This window comes from Thermobia domestica, chromosome 13, assembly GCF_964235325.1.
Source record: "Thermobia domestica chromosome 13, izTheDome1.hap1.1, whole genome shotgun sequence".
NCBI classification, from domain to species: domain Eukaryota; kingdom Metazoa; phylum Arthropoda; class Insecta; order Zygentoma; family Lepismatidae; genus Thermobia; species Thermobia domestica.
Genome location: NC_137466.1, coordinates 138209231 through 138227302, shown reverse-complemented (window position 1 = coordinate 138227302; position 18072 = coordinate 138209231). Strand labels below are relative to the sequence as shown.

At 34.4% G+C, this 18072-nt stretch overlaps 2 protein-coding genes across 4 annotated transcripts in view; both read left to right on the top strand.

Moving 5' to 3' along the window:
- Positions 1–6355, top strand: part of LOC145668569 (cytochrome P450 6k1-like) — a 92073-nt gene extending 85718 nt beyond the window's left edge. For all 3 annotated transcript variants that reach the window (XM_081736567.1, XM_081736565.1, XM_081736566.1), the window contains exon 5: positions 5748–6355. In XM_081736567.1, the coding sequence (XP_081592693.1) occupies positions 5748–5917 (170 nt within the window). In that variant the 3' untranslated portion in view covers positions 5918–6355. The remainder of the gene's footprint in view (positions 1–5747) is intronic.
- A 2481-nt stretch (positions 6356–8836) lies between these two features.
- Positions 8837–18072, top strand: part of LOC145667776 (uncharacterized) — a 65610-nt gene continuing 56374 nt past the window's right edge. The window contains exons 1-2 of the mRNA XM_081735215.1: positions 8837–9032; positions 14771–15759. Coding sequence (XP_081591341.1) covers positions 14820–15759 — 940 coding nt within the window. The 5' untranslated portion in view covers positions 8837–9032; positions 14771–14819. The remainder of the gene's footprint in view (positions 9033–14770; positions 15760–18072) is intronic.

Sequence of the window (18072 nt, the reverse complement as noted above, 5' to 3'; positions counted from 1 at the left end):
AATCCCTTATTCTTTATTAAGTCTTTTATTCTTTGTGGCATCCAATGTACGAGTTTAGCACACTTTGCTTTCAATTCGGCATCGTGACACCACAAATTGTTGATCTCCTTGATCAATTGAAGTTTGGTAATATGCTTCTTCTCTAACTTTTCTTTCATGAAGCTTCAAAAGTTTTCTATCGGGTTCATACCAGGACTAGTGCCTGGCCACGGAAGAACACTAATTTCGTTGTCCATGGAGCTGCATCATGCATAAAGATGAATTGTACGTCATCAAACCAGAGTACAATCTGGGAATGCAGTTCTTCTTGAAGAACTTGTAGGTATTGGTCGTACTTCATTGTCCACTCTACTATATACAGTCTTCCAGGCCCGAATACAGAGATCACACTCCAGATCATGACTGAAGTAGGATGCTTCACGGTTTATTAAAGACATTTCGACTTGAAATCCTTCCAGGTCAACGTCGCATATATTGTGAACATTCATCAGACACAAAGATACATGATTCATACTGAAACACGCTATTCTCCAATCGTCAGAATCCAATATTCTAGATCTCGTGCCTATTTGAGCCGCTTCTTTGCCATGACTGGAGTAGGCTCTAATTTTTGTTTTCTTTCTTGATCGTGTGCTTTTATTCTCTCGGCACAAAGAATCCTTCGAACACTTTCAGGGCAAAATATGCGCCATACTCAACCATTTTTATGCTTAAGTGTGTTAGAAATTGCTCTTTTGTTTCCCAGAGCCAATATTTTTAGTTTTCTGATACATCTTTGCGATAGCTTTGGTTTTCGCCCACACTTTCGAACCCTATTTTTGCTCTTGTTCATTTCAACAGAGATTCTACTCACAGATTTTGTTCTATCCCAACTCTACTAGCAATGTATTGTCGTGTATATCTTATTTCCACCAGAAGTATTTTGTTAGCTTCCATTTGAGGCGGAGAAAGGTCTTTTGTTTTTCCCATTATGCTGCAATTACAGGACTACACAGAATAAAAGATGCATACACGAAACACGTTTCGATCAATTAACTGGTCCATTCGAACTGTTGAACGCTTTGAATGTCGTTAACTTCTTACGGCAGCAACCACAACACTTCAGACTGTAACTGGTTGATAGGAACTACAATAGCTATCTACAACTGAAACATCACTTTCAGAATCCCCTTCCCCCTCACTAATACCATCGGCTGTTCAACGTTGATATCACCACTTCAACTTTACAGTAAACAAATGGGCGATCATATATTAGTGGGTTAACCATTCAATTAAATTTTTTAGAACTCTGAAACTAGAACTCCTACATCAATTTTGCATTTTTCGAGCGTGAGTCTAATAATTTGAACACGTCTGTACTTACTAATTCTTATTAGAGATTGACTAACAATATATCACGTAATTCACACAGTTCTTCAATATTATCATATTTGTACAAAATAACACTATCTGTATCTGTATATAACCACAGTACAGGTTACTTTGAAATATGAACTTAGTCCATTCCAGAACCTTGTTCGAGTTCTAAGACAATTAGCTTCCTTGAAAATAACAGAAACTAGATTATAATTCATCTTTGGTTTCATAACTATACTTTCAAGGTATCAATAAAATTGAACTTTATAGAACTCATTATATTAAATCGTTATTACATCAATTATTAAAAAAAAACAAAGAACAGATACATAACTATAAAATCTAGCAGTAAATATTACACGAGACGCTTTCCGTACATCTTCCGACAACGAAGTATATGAGTTTGTTCAAGCAGAGCAAACATATACACAAAGAAACATGAAAAGATGCTATGTGTGCAGATTCAAAGCAACGTTCATATTCTAAGATAAAATTTGCTCAAATTTTATTTTGTATTCATAGTTATTCAAGTTTTGGAGTATTCGGATTGCCGAGGCAACATTGTATACATATTGTGGCGGGCCGGCAGTTTGCGTAGACCGGTACCCACACAAGAGAGTTTAGTAATTAACCAAAATACTCCTAAGTGTTCAACAAAGTTTCTGCAAAATCACCAATTATAACTCGAGCGGCAAAGTTATACTGGAACAGGAACTCAGCTAACAACCAATCTGAAGATCTTAGCTTTTACAAGGTAGCGAAGGTAGGTACAATATTCAACAATCTTTGTCTCTAGGCATTTGCTTCTTTCAGCAATAGTTACTTTTGTGTTTATTGGTTTCAAATCTTGCAACTCAAATTTTATACACTTCAGTACTATTTCCGACATTTCGTACAGAAACATAAACCCAATGCTAATACAATGTTTTCATACGATGTATCTTTTACTACAAAATGAATAAACTTATTTATTTAGAAAGAATTGTCGAGTGTCTACTACTTATATAGCCGAATTAGCAAAGACGTTTGGTTGGTTGCAAATAACTAGGCGTTATATTTGACTGTATACCAACAAGTATGAACATTTCCCTTTCGTAATAAAAGTAAAAAGGCAATTGCCTTCCAAAATGAAATCTAAGTTATTGAATAAAAACTGAAAAGTGAATATCCATAACTCTCTCTCTCTCTCTCTCTCTCTCTCTCTCTCTCTCTCTCTCTCTATATATATATATATATATATATATATATATATATATATATATATATATATATATATATATATATATATATATAATAGTGCTTTTAAAAATGCACTAAAGAGATGTTCAAGTTTGGTGAAGTAAAATGAAGAATTAAGACTAAGATTAAAAGCATTGTGTTGTGAGTGAACCACTTCCCTAATATCCATGAAAACTTTTACCCTCAACCTTAGGAAAAGTGCCCAATGCTTTTCATCTTAGTTCCATTTCTTCGTTTTATGCCCCCCTTTTGCAAAAGAGCTCTTTGTTAATATATTTTTTCAAACATTTGTTACTAAGGTAATAGTTCTGAATTTCTGCACCAAAAACTTATTTCCTTCTTTTTAGTATATTTTTAAGTACTTTAAAAAAACTTTTAATTTTTTTTAGCCAAACATGCACTATAACTTTCTCAAATCTTGAAATAACTACAGTAGGCCCTACTTCTATTACTGATGTTTCTTTAAGATGTCCTGATTTATCTGTAGATTATTATACATTGAAAGCGTATCTCTTGACAATTTGTCGTTTACCGCAGTGACACTTTGCTTTTACTTTATTTTCATTTCCTTTTTTTATTCCCTTTGTTCAGGTTATTCGTTCTCCTCAATAAACTCTTCACGAATTCTCTTGATTTAGAGCTCAACATTGATTTCAATACCTTTCTGAACTTCTTTAGAACTTTCCTATCGTATGTAAATATTTATTGTGTTTGTGTAAGTTTGTGTTACTTTGTTATTTCATCAATTCACTTTTAGCATTTTTTCAAATTACAAAGCCTATTAGCTTTTTCGTACGTCTTTGGATTTGGTGCAAATTGAAATCTCAAATGTCAAGAAAATCCAATTTTCTGATGCTTCTATAAACTCTGTAATCTGTATCTGATTTTTCCATAGACGCACGAATTTACAAGACATTGAATTCTGATTGATCAATATTTACTCTCTTTACATTTGCAAATAATATTGAAAATACAAGGCTAATATGGGTTCCTGTCACCACGACATGGCGCGTCCTCAGGAGGAGAAGGTTTCTAGATCGAGGAGAAGGCCTCTAGATATAGAGGTTAGCTGCGAATATACTGAATTAGTCGCGGACAGATGACAAGAAGTGGTCCTCCAGCTTAGGGGTTGGGCGTGAGGCTAACAACCTCCTGTAAAAAGGCACTTGTTTAGAAACATTCACAGAAGCCTCGGACCAGGACTGATAACTTGGCACGCCTCAACAAGAGATCCAGTTAGCTAAAGATAGAAGTCAATGGAGAGCTTTTGTGAACGCAGCATTGAACCTTCGGGTACTATAGGCCATAGAGTTAGTTAGTTAGGCTGCAAAATTGTAAGTTCTTTAATTGCTAGTAACCTGCTTTAGATTACAGTGAAATTAAATTCTAGTGAAGAACCTACCTGATACAAAATTTTAATTTGTTGAGTATATATATGTACTTTTAGGATTAGGAGAGAAGTTTGCATGGTCGGTACATGGAATCGCAAGTCGTAGAGTTTGGTTTCATATAACATACAATAAATATCTACATATATCAGCTGAAAAATATATTTTCTCATTTTTTGTCATCGAAGGAGACGTGAATTAAAGAAATATTTGTTTTAAATATAACGCTAGATATGTAAAGGCTGAAACCAGAAGTTCACTCGAGTGTGACAATACATTTTATATTTAAAAAGTATCCTACAAAATGACTAACACCACTTAGAAAGAAACCAGAAATTTGGAACAAGCCAGAAAAGGTAGAGTTCGTGCTTTATTAAATTGTCACCAACACAAGATATATTTGATTACACTTTTATGGAAAAATTCTATTCTCCTATTCTGGGTTATTCTATTGTGCATGTCCTATTCTCGCTTCCCTGTAGAATGAGATTTTGCTTCAAACATAATACAAACTCAAGTTGTGGTTCTAATTCCACTTCAGACAGTAGGTCCTGTTTCATACAGCCTCGATGGTGAAGAGGGGACGGAAAACTTTAATCAACCAATCGAACAAACAAGAGAAAATTTAAATATATACCTAGTAATCAGGTTTAATCGATTAAAACTATCCCTACTAAAGGAAAAAAGAAACTTTAGTTATAAATATCAAGCTGGAAGACAGTAAGGAAAATATAGTAATGTGGCAGGTAAATACTTGAGGGAAAGTAAGGGGAAGGTTGTGTACAGGAAAAATGTGGAAGACAAAAAAGATACATATATGACAGAGCAGTCAAAAAGTTCCCGGAATTTTGTTGCAGATTTTTATTGCCATAATATACATTTACTTAATCATCTTTAAAGTAGCATTCTTTGGAACTCACACACTTGCTTAGCTGTTCCTGCCATTGCTGGAAACACAGATCAAAGTCTTCTTTTGTTATTTCCTGAAATTCAGTTGTCGCGTTGATTTTGATCTTTTCTACCGCGAAACGAGTATCTTTACTAAATCTACCCGGTGAGTATTTTAAGCAGATTTCCCCAATTTGCTCATGAACTTGATGTTTGCGCGTTACTTGAACTGCGACATTGTGCCGGGAATTGATTGCCACGCGCTCCTCCGTCCAGCTACGCCACTCGTATACTGCCTGTTATGACCTGTTCACATTTGCCAAATTCATAAGTAGACAACCTAAGTACTGTGCTGAACAAGGGTCATTGTGATTGCATCGCAAATGCCAAAACTTCGGAAACTTTTTGACTGCCGTAGTATATATATATACATATATGAAGATTGAAAGTTCAATCTATGTGAATAGAAAATAATGTTCGTAGTTAAAGAAATAGATAAGAAGTAACTAATGGCATGATACTGAATGCAAAGTTAGTGTGATTGGTACTGTAATTAAGTGTATGTCATGACTGCACGACTGTACTGAATGTAGAGGTAAATAAAATTAAAATTAGATTAAATCGCATTTATCTTGATTTCCAGTGATCCAGAACTTGTTTTTTTCAAATAACAATAATACTCGGTTAATCTATTTTGTCATCCTTTAATCATAGTACAGAAATTTGTAGATTATATTGTCCATACTTCAGAAAACAATCAATCTTTCTACATGAGCATAAGCACATAATAAGATCCATTTTCTTCGAGTATCATAATATAATGTGCTTTTATCGGCAGGTATAATCGTTGACACAATGTGTTCTATATTTTTGCAGGTAACCGCTTTGCTCTAATGCAATCAAAAGTAGGCCTTGTGTCTATCCTATCCACTTATGAAGTTCAACCTTGCGAGAAGACACGTATTCCCTTCGAGTTTGATCCAGCAAATTTCTTCCCTTCGGGGAAAGATGGAACATGGCTGCGATTCGTAAAGCGAGAAAAGTAGTGGGAAATTTTGTAACAGAAAATAATGTTACTCGTCATTAAAAATATTTTTTTGACACAAAAGTGACGATTGGTTGAATGTATATAGTACATGATATGAGGAGCGTTTTTTTTCAAAACTCGATGAAGCGAAAAACATCCTTTTTTACAGAAATTGCATTTTTGTTATTGTATATACATAACCTCTATCGAGTTATGACAAAACGCTTATGATTTAGTATGCTATACACACGGCACATATCGAGATTTGCCAATTCGATTTCACAGCTCGATTGGTAGTATATAAAGAAATACCTATTCTATATATATATACCTCCGTTTCTCAAAATTTGTGCCCTATCGCGTTTTGAAAAAATGCTCTTCATATGGGATATACTAATAGAAACTGTATTTTTATAATGTAGATATATTATATTATATATTATTAAATACTATTGTAGTGTTATATAAGTTTCATTTCTGAACAAATCCTTTATATTTCTGAATACGAGACGACTCCAAATTCAAGACGATCTCCTATTTATCTTTAACAGGGTTTAAATATCAAAGCACATACTGGATATATTTTCGGAATTAGCAAAAAGACTACACCAAAAATCAAATCATACACTTTAGTTTCTTCACTGGAAGGGCCCATTGGATCTTCAATGTCACTGCCAGTGGCATTGTGGCCTTGTTTTTTTTTTCATAGCAAATCGCAATCATCCTCACATCATGCCTTGAAACAAAGACGACCCTATCTTTTTGGGCGCGAAATTGCAACAAAAAATACCTTGGATTTGAAAGTATACGATATATCAGTATTACTCGCAAAAAATTGACAAATTGATCTGTAAGAATTTTATTATAAACTTATAATTTACTGTATAGATAAGGTTATTTTTCTTTCTTAATATATGTCAAATCGTACATTTTAGTTGCATCACCCTATAGTATGTGGCAACTGAATTGGTATTTAATCTTCAATATTATTCACATGCCGAACAATGCAACGAACTTGAAGAATATTTTAGTGAAATGTAATATTGAAATAATACTTTTCTGATTTAATCATAAAATCATAAGAACATATGATAAAAAAATAAGAAAGAAATAAGACAATTTCCTATTTTGTGGTTAGGTAAAGGCCCCCAAATTTCAATTTATATTTTTAAAGTATTATTTTTATATTACATTTGACTAAAATATTCTCCCAGTTCATTGTATTGTTCGGCATATGAGTAGTGTTGAAGATTAAATACCAATTCTGTTGCCGCATACTATAGGGTGTTGCAACTAAAAAATGTACGATTTGACGTCTGTTAAGAAAGAAAAAGAATCTTACCTAAACAATAAAACATGAGCTTAGTCTAAGTTTCGACTTGTAACGCTACAAGCCCAGTTCATGAACAATAAACAGAATTCAAGTATTCGAAAGGAGCTAGATTGTTCAACATGATTGTTTTCCATAACAAATTGTAAACAGTATTATCACTCCATTTGATCTATTTAAGAGAAATTATTTGCACCATTGTAAACGCATTAGACACTCGTCTTACCGCATGAACGGTACCACATGAACGTATAAATCGTTCCATGCATTCGATAATGTAAAAAGAAATTAAATTTTCGAGATATATGCGCATTAAAACAAGTACATTCTATGATGATGGTTCAATGGTAGAGCGCTTACCTTTCGTTCGTGGGATTCCTGACTCGATCCCAGGCCAAGTAAGTTTATGATGGACAACATCATGTCCGTGAGATTTCTCGGGGTACTCCAGTTTCTTCCCACTTTTTCATTCTACCAATTGTTCCTTCATCATTCACTTACCTTAATCATCGCCTCCCTTATCCTAAAGGGCACAGTCGTGGGATGTTAAACTGAAAGACTTCATTTACTTATTTATTTATTTTTGTATTATGATGTGTTCAACGTTTTAAACAATAATTCCTGCATTGGATTGTCACTTTTTTAATGTATCTTTTACACGATTCGTAAACGAACAGGAAGCACATCTACTATTGGATTTTCAAATCAAGTTCATGTTTCTTTTGAAAAGTCAGGGAAGGCATTTTTATCATTATGGTAATTTATAATAATGGTTAGTCACCACATACGTTCTCCATTAATGTAAAAATCATTAGTGTTCATCTCTTACATTGTTATAACTCAATAAAATGCATCATAACTTTACCCATAATCATCTAAAATGTTTAGATATTTGTTGCCCTCATGTTACATGAGAATACATGTTCAAAATGTCCTTCAAAGATAATAAAGATTCTCCATGCCTTACAATATATAAAATCTTTGCACAACCACTTGGCTTTTATTAATTGTGTGGTCAATCAAAAAAGGTTGGAAATCACTGTTATGAACACAGTCAGTATTTCCTGAAAGAATATGAAATGAACTCAATTATGCTTTCGACATTAAAGAAGAAGAATAAGTGCAAATGAATGATAAGGATAAAGGAAAAAGGAAAACTTACTTTATTAATGAAGATAAAGAGAACATTTTAAAGTCCACATTTATATTATGATCAAAATTAAACCGAAATACCGCGACCCTTTTTATCTACGTCGCTTACAACGGTGACTTGCATCGGAATTTTAGGCAGCATTTTGAGGTTTCTCCGAACTAAAGTTTTTGGAAAACCAATATTTGGGACCTCAGAAACACGTTGTGATCAAATTCGAATCGAAGAGCCATGCTCCGTTTTATATATAGTATATGTCTACCGCTAAATGAAATTAGAAAATTTTCCATCGTAATGTTACACTTGCAAATGCGAAAATCGTATTGAACATAAACCTAAGTACTAGTTTGTTTCACTGTCGAAAGAAAAAACGATAATGATGAGACAGAGAAGAGAATGCTATATGTATGTGTGTGCAGTGATTATTCAACGTGACGTACTAGTCAAGGCTATTTGTGAGTGGAGTTTGCGTAGAAAGGGAATAATCCTGGAAATTGCGAATGAGCGATTACCGTAGACTACCGAGAAGTGTTTACTGTTTACTCTTGTGCAGAAGATACATTGCATCGGAGGAAAAAATTGTAATATGTGACCAGACTTGAAAATTTACAGAATAGCAGAAATTTACATAATTTAAGCATGTGCTTAAGACTGGTAAGAGGAACTGTTTAATCAATCTGATTGTCGGTAGTATTTATAATTCTTATTGCATTGCTTCCATATTGATTGGAACTTCTATTTTGAATGCATTTTGACTAGAATCATTGTAACTTATATAGTCAAAGTATTTTTTTGTTAGAAAAAAAAATTGGATTGAAGTTTAGTGTTCCTTTCAGCACCAATACTGTGAAACGTAGGTCTAGAACTTAACATAAAATCTGAACCACATGAGGTTCCATCAGGAATCGAATCCGGGTCTTCTTTGTCGAAGGCACATGAGTTAACCATGTAGCCACGATGAAGATTTTGTCACAATCATTAACGAAAAGGATTTTATTATTATGAAATTTTTCACAATAATTCAACTACGATTGAAAATTATTAAGATGGGATGTAATATTTTGATATAGGGTGTCCCAGAATTCTTTCCCTGTCTACAAGCATTCAAAAAGTATAAAGTTTGACACATAGACCAGTACATTTTATCGTTAATTGCGTGTAACATATTCAAGTTTTTTTTTTTTTTGTGTGTGTGTGTACACAATTAATACAAGTTCTACGTGTGATCCTTTCATTGCTCGATGGATATCCAGGCGATATTCCAATTCTACCCATGTGTTGGTCGACATTGCGTAAGAGATGGATATTATAACTTCAGTAGTTCTGGGCCATAATGCTGTGATGTCGCTCACCGGTGTTTGGCAAACCTGGTCCTTGACATAACGCCAAAGGAAGAAATCCAATAGTGTTGTGTGTGGTGATCGTGGAGGTCATTTTATGGGACCATGTATCCAAATAGGCACGGACATCTAAGTCTCAATGAGGTGGCGCACCATCTTGTTAAAAATTAAGTCCGGAATGTTCTAAATCTGTGGCACAACAAACAATTGCTGTATAACAAGTTACGTATTGGCTGTAATCGTCTTTTCACTCAGGAGAGAAGGTCTTATGATTTTAATATGAATGAAACCGCACCGCACGTCCAGGTTAGTGCTGTCTATGACGGTCTTAAATACAGCGTGGGGATTCTTGGACTCCCAGATTCAAACACTGTGTCGGTTGACAACACCGTTCAAATGAAATGTGGCCTGATCTGAAGAAAGGACACGTTTCAGACAACATGGTAACAGCAAAGTCACAACGAGCACTATAATCCGTTGGTTGTAGGGACTGCGTGATCTTTTGTACGCAAGGAAAAGATGTTTACGTAGGATGCGGTTCACCGATGTCTTACGAGTCTGCAATTCAGGTAAGGTTCTGCAGACTGACTTCTTGAGATTTCTTACGAAAGCGTCTGAATTGTGAACGCATTACATCCAGGTCTGTCTTTTCTTGGGAGATCACTGACACTTTTTGTTTCCTTAAACTTAGCATACCACATCTTGATCCTTGTAACATCTGGGGGCTGTCTATGGTGTGCCGTCTGGAATTGTAGCTGGACTGTTTTGGTGACTTTGTTTCGTGATACCATAGGACACATAGGGCATTTTTTTGGTTTGAGTACATGTTTCTACAAATGCTGTCCGATTCTGCTGTTGTTACGTCACTGGGCCTTGTAACAAACTAAATAACAGTAAGTGTGTACACAAAATCTTGAATATGTTACTTGCAATTTAAGCTAAAACGTATTTGTCTATTTGTCATATTTTATGTCTTATGAATGTTTGTAATCAGGTGAAGAATCCTGGGACACCCGTTATTTTGATATTAAAGTAAACATGGAGAGGGTAGGACTAGCCATTTTAAATTTTCAATTATTTTAATAGAAATATTGAGATTTGTCCTTGCAAAATAAAGGTGAGTGTCATAAATAAAATTTACTTCGCCAGATAAAGTTAATATTATCAATTAATTATACCATGCATAAGAATCGGAAGTCTTATGAATGGCTACTATATTTCTGTCTGACTGTCAACAGATGTTAGAGCAAATACTTTAAAATATATTAACAAGCAAAATTTCTTGATCTAACTAACTAACTCTATGGCCTATGGAACTCGAAGGTTCAATGTCGCGTTCACAAAAGCTCTCCACTGAACTTCTATTCTTACCCAACTGGATCCAGTTTCTAGTTTGTATTCACATTCCTGCGAAATCCATCTTAATATTGTCCTCCCATCTGCGCCTAGATCTTCCTAATGGTCGTTTACAGATTGATCTTCCAGTTAAGACTTTGAAAGAGTTCCTACTTTCTTATATCCTGGCTACATGACGTGCCCATCTGAGCCTCCTAGATTTCATGACCCTAACAATGTTTGGTAAATCGTATAAATTATGTAGTTCGTCGTTATGAAGTTTCCACCATTCACCATTCCCTTTCCTCTTCGGTCCGAATATTCGTGTCAGGATCTTGTTCTCAGGCACTTTCAATCTAAGTTCTTCCCTCATTGTAAGCGACCATGTTTAGCAACCATACAGAACAGCAGGCATGATTTACATTTTATACATTCTAACAGTAAGCTTCAAATTACTCGACAGAATTTGCGATGACAAAAGGTTTTGAACTGAATAATAACACGAATTCCTTGCTTTTAGTCGACATTTAATTTCTTCGTGAATATGGTTTTCGTTTGTTAATATTAGTCTTAGATATTTGAAAGTATGAACTTTATCAAAAATATCATTTAGTATTTTAATGCATCCATAATTTGCCGTACTACGATCCCGATGAACTTCCATGTATTTAGTTTTCTCTGCAGTTACTTTTAAACCTATGTCCCTGTAAGCGTTTAATAAACCTCTGCATTTGTTTCTATTGTTCCTTATCCTCTTTTAAATTTACATCATCAGCATACGCTATATTGTGGTGAATACCATTCAACCCTAGGCCCTGGTTGCTATCTTTGATTTTCCTTATAACGTTCTCCAGGACGAAATTGAATAATAATGGTGACAATGCATCTCCTTGTTTCAGGCCATCCTCGACGTGAAAGCTCGTGAACAAAAATTTTCCTACCCGGAATTTACTTTGGGATTCATTTAAACGTATCTAAATTAATCTAACTACCTTTTTCGGCATTCCAAATTGTGTAAGAATGTTATAAAATGTTTCTCTCCTAACCGAGTTGTACGCCTTTCTAAAACCAATAAATAGTTGGAGTATTGTATTTACATTTCTTTTGTCATCTGTATATTTTGAAAGTGGTAGAAATAAAACATTTCCAGTTGCAACGTCGAGCACTTTAGGGGAACAAGTGTAATAGATAAAAATAAGTGGTTTTCTGTAATCGATTTAGCATACAGAGAATAGATTCTGTTTTTATCCCTACTTCTATACTAAATCCGAATATGGTAGAAATCGATTGATACTTTCAGCATCAACATTGATTTCTGAAGAGTGAAAATGGTAAGAAATTGCGAGAAGTGGCTTTTTGATATAGAATAAACGTCTAAACAATGCATTTTAACTCGACTTCTGTCTTTCTATTCAAACTCGAAGTGATGAAAATACATTTTTTCAGTTTCAGTACAGATCGCCATAGTGAAGAAACGATAATAGAGCATTCGTAGCAGTAGCTTCACAATATATGTTCATTTCCGACTTTCTTCCCCTATTAAAACTGAAACTGGCTGAAATCTACTACTATTTCTAGTTTGTCTCTCTGTAGAGGTAAGAGGTACCGAAAATGTCTTTTCATATGAATTCGCAATTCTACGAATAAATTTCATGTTGCACTTTGTCCCTGTGTTAAAACCGGAAGTTATAGGATATATCTGCAATTTCAAAACTAAATTTACTAATTGTAAGATGTTCAAAGTATTATTGCGATAGTTATTATGTGTCGATTGGCCCGTGACCCATGAGTTGAGAACTCCCTACAGTCTTTGAGCATGAGTTACATGTTATTTGCTACTGCTACCATCTACAGGCCATTTTCTGGTAAGAATTTCTTAGTATATTTCAACAATCTTATTTCAACAATCTTCTACCTCTCTAATGGTGCTGCCTAAAGCCTAATCTCACACAACCAAGAAACTCCACGACATCGACATCAAAGTACGACATCGATAAGTTCATTTTCCTCTTCTCATAGTGTATGCCTTCAACTAAATTGGAACTTCCAACATCTATTACCTACAGGCTAACAAATTGTTTCGATTCATTGTTTTCACATTATGATCACAAATGGATAGACGTGGCCATTTAAGTCTTTCATTAGCTGACAAGTTTATTTCTCAGCTTGAAGGGTGATATACTATTTTGCCTGATGAAGGCCAATGTTACTTATAACTCTCAATAGATTATTTTATTACCAGGCATTCATACATGATTCATATTTCTGCAATCATTATGCCACAAACAAGAATAATTCGTAAAATCAATAATTTTCCAATTTTTAGCTTCGCTTGAGAAGTGAATGGACCACAGGGGGTTATGACACCTATATTTTGCGCCTAAACATATCTCTCTTATGTCGTTAGAATGAACTATATTTGATTTAGAAGTCAGTATCAAACATTCATGACTCTACCTTGTTAGTGTCACACTATTTGGTGTTGTCATCAAGTGTTTTGTTGCAGATCCTGGGTGTTGTATGAGATCTACTATGTTGACTATATAGTTGTTTACTGTCGCTCCTGACATCTTCAAGGTATTACTCGACGGCTTCGACTGACGTGAAATCATTTTGTTCGCTGATCGAATGTGATAGGCGTTTGGTTTTCTTGACAAATTGTCAGTATGTACACTTGTATTACCAACGAACTTCTCTTGTTGGTTCGAACTTATTACTTCGTGACAATTATATCTCATTTGTTGACACGATCCGATTTTTCGGTTTGAGTTTTGATCATCGCCTAACATGTGCACAATACACTCGTATTTCTTGTCTCTTAAATATTCTTGTCTCCGAATTTTGAATTTGCTATTTGTGAACCTCCCCATCTCAGGAGATGTTCATATTGTTTGGTAGTGATCATTAATTCTGTTGAAGGCAGACCAAACTCATCATGGACCAAACTAGTAAAAGATGGCAGCATGTCATTTGAATCGTCATTTGAATTTCATTAATGAAAATGTTAATATTTCTTTGAATAATTTATCATGTTTTCAGACTGTTGTTTCAAATGTTCATATATTCTTGTTGATAGATTGCATTGAAGGGTTTTGGCTTATTTAACTTCCTGAGCTGGTACTAGTTGAATTTATTTCATATAACGTTTGAGCTTTGTGATTAACATAAATTGTACTGATTTAACGTTGCAGAGGAACGATAAACTTAGCATCCAGTATTTCCGATATTTTATCCTCATTTCGCTTTAGCCCTTACACTTAAAAAATATTTCTACGGTATTTTCAACTTATGTTAATATAATTTTACGATCATATCTTCATTTATGATAATTCAAAGATGTGAGGAATTAAGTTAAAATTGAGTATGTACATGTTTTCAGTGCTTTTTCAGTAAGTGAAGTTAAATGTTTGAGGAAACAATATTCAAGTTAAGATGATCATTTCAATAGTAGACAAACCTTGATAAGGTTATGTGGAGAGGGTTTGAATAAATTATTCTTTAGAGCTTAAATGCTTAGTAATTGGCTTTTACTTTACACAAATTGGCAAACATTTTATGTAAATATATAAAACATTCAAATTTCAAACAAAATAGGAATAAGGACATAACTTAATGAGTTACATTTATTTTAAACTTATTTTGTAAATCACCGACAGTACATATTATTGATACTCTTCAAGCATCATAGTATTACTATTAGTGTGTTTTCAATTGCAGGTAAAGGACCATCTAATTCCTGGCAAAAACTGAAGTTAAAACATACAACATGGCGTTTGCTAGCATCTTATATGATTGGTTGCCTTATGTGATAGCGTTATTCGTGAGTTTGCTTGGAGCCATTTACTTGTACCTCAGTTACAAACTTAGTTACTGGCAAAGAAAAGGAGTGCCTTACATCAAACCATCTCTAATATTTGGAAATATGAAAGATGCTATATTTCAACGTAAAACTCTGCAAACTTTGTTTAGAGATTTTTACAATGAAACGAAACATCACCGATTTGCAGGTTTATATTTATTTCAAGGACCTTTCCTAGTAATTAATGATCCAGAGCTAATTAAAGCCATTACAACCAAAGATTTCAATAATTTTCAAAATCATCAAACATTTGTACATGAGGATTATGATCCCATGGGAGGCAGAAATTTATTTTCTCTACAAGGATTACGTTGGAGACACATGCGTATAAAACTAGCTCCAACATTTACTTCTGGTAAAATGAAGAAAATGTTTCATCTTGTCTCTGAGTGTGCAGATAATCTAAAAAAGTTTCTTGAGAATCGAGCATTAACAGGTGAGTCAGTGGAAGTTAAAGATTTAATGGGGAGATATACTACAGATACTATAGCTTCTTGTGCTTTTGGAATACAAATAAATTCCATTGAGGATCCTGACAACGAATTTCGATTAATTGGCAGATCAGTGACAGATCCACCAAATATTATCCGAGGGTTAATGTTTGCATTGGCAATATCATTTCCCAAATTAGCTAAAAGGCTTGGTTATTCGTTCACACCTCGTAAAGCTGTTGATTTTATGCGACGGGTTATAAAGGAGAATATGGATTATCGTGAAACTAATGACGTTACCAGAAACGATTTTGTTGACCTGTTAATCAAATTGAAGAATGTTGGCTATGTTGAAGATGATGAAGAATCACCCGAAACTGAAAATGGTCTACTTACAAAGGAAGACATCCATATTGGTAAGTATTAGATAATTTATTATTTTAATAACGACAGTAAAATTCAATTATATAGACTTTTTACTTATACTAGGTTTAGTAGTAGACATTAAGAAACTAGCAGTTTATGAATTCCAGACGAAAGATTTAAATTATTGAAGGATTTTCAGCAAATTTAATTTGGCTTTTTCAGTTCACATTTTGTAAAAAATACTTCTCTTTTTATATTATAAGTGGTCTTGGTTTAAAAATATATATGAAAATGGCAGTGTAGTATCGAAATGAAAACAAAATATGCCCGTGAACTTTCATTCATAAATGTGCATGAAACCGATGCTCACTTGCTTAAGCTAGATGATCTGCTTATGCTGAGCAGATTTTCCATCTCGGAGAGGTAGAACTCTTTTATGGCTATATGGCCATGATGGCCATTAGATGGCTATATACTGGCAGATCTGTGTTCGATTCCTCACAGGAACTCATTTGTGTTAAACTGTAGGTCAACATCTTGTATAGCCTCAGTGCTGAAACGGATGATTAACTCCAATCCAGAAATCAAATACTTCGAACAAATTTTAACATGTACCATCTGCACGATTGACTATTGCAGCGGCAATTTTGAACTACAAGAATTTATTGTATTTTTGAAACTGTTGAAATAGTACTTTACTTTATATTAGCGTATATTATCCGCTTTACTGGGTTGAAATAATTAATTTAAATGCACTTCTTTATATCTCATGTATTTTATTACCATTTTCCTTAGATTTTTACATTTATATCTTATGATACAACCATGTAGCTTGTCACCTAGTTCCGAAGATCGCATAATACGATGTTGTAGATTGATAATAAGTTACATTTTATGCTGAAGTATGATGTCCCCCTTCTCCAATCCCCCAAGTTGTATGGCTGAATTTGGATCTATGCTGCATCGTAAGTATCAATGTTTATCTTAGTGACCCCGAAAGTTATGGATTCAACACTGATATTTCCCATTTTCGACCATTTTAATGTGTCACCCCTCCTCATCCCCCAAGTGTCGGGGCTGAAAATAGATTTAAACAGCATCAGAAGTGTCACTGTTCATCTCGGCGACCGCAAGAACTATAGATTCAATACTAATATTGGACATATATTTCCCCCTTACCCAAGTTGCGGGTTTGGATTTGGAATTAAACGGGATCATCTAAGGGACCCAGAAAACTATAAATTCGACACTGATAATGGCCATTTTCGATCATTTTTATATATCTCTTTCTCCCCTTCCCCAATTGGCGGGGCTGATTTTGGATTTAAACCGGATCGGAAATGTCACTGTTCATCTGAATGATTCCGAAAATTATGGATTAGAAACTAATATTGGTAATTTTCGATCATTATTGTATATAGTTCCCCCTCCTTTTCCTCCGTACTGCAGCACACGGCATCAGAATTGTCACTGTTAATCTCAGCTACTCCAAAAACTATGGATTCAACACTAATATTAGCCATTTTCGATCATTTTTAAATGTTTATCCCCTCCCCTATGTTGTACCCTCCCTTCCCCATACCAGGGATGAACTTGGATTGAAACAGCATAGGAAGTGTCACTGTTTCTCTCATCGACAGCGAAAACTATTGATTCAACACAGGCCCGTATCCACGGGGTGCAAGGGGGCCGGGCCCCCCTAAACTTTAGCTGGTCCCCATAAAATTTCACGGTAGGCTTGCAAATGAACTATAATATGGTGAAGTATAATATGATTAGATCGGCCCCCCAACTTCTGCCGAGCCTCCCTAAATTTTTGGGCTGGCTATGGGCCTGATTCAACACTAATATTGATCATTTTTGTTCATTTTAAAATTTCTCTCTCCCTTTTCCTCCCCTACGTTGCATCGTCAAAGTGAATAGCCTAAAGTAATCCTGTCCCTAAACTCATCTACGTCGAAAATTTGATTGAGATTGGTCGTATGGTTCAATAGTGATGAACTCACAAAGGCAGTCATTTTTACTTTAAATTTTTACATATATCTTCCCCTCCCCTGCCCCGACGTTGGCTCGTCAAAGTGAAATGATAAAAACACCCGAGGCCCGATCCTCATATATGTTGAAAATTTGATGGAGATTAGTTGGGTGGTTCAAAAGTTATTAGGATCGGTCAGATAATTCAAGAGTTATTAAATTACAAAAATAGTAACTTTCAGTCTTATAGAAATTGTTTATATAGGCCTATATATATATATATATATATATATATATATATATATATATATATATATATATATATATATATATATATATATATACCACTCCTTCTTCTCCCCTACGTTGGAGGCGCGGTAGTTCAGTGG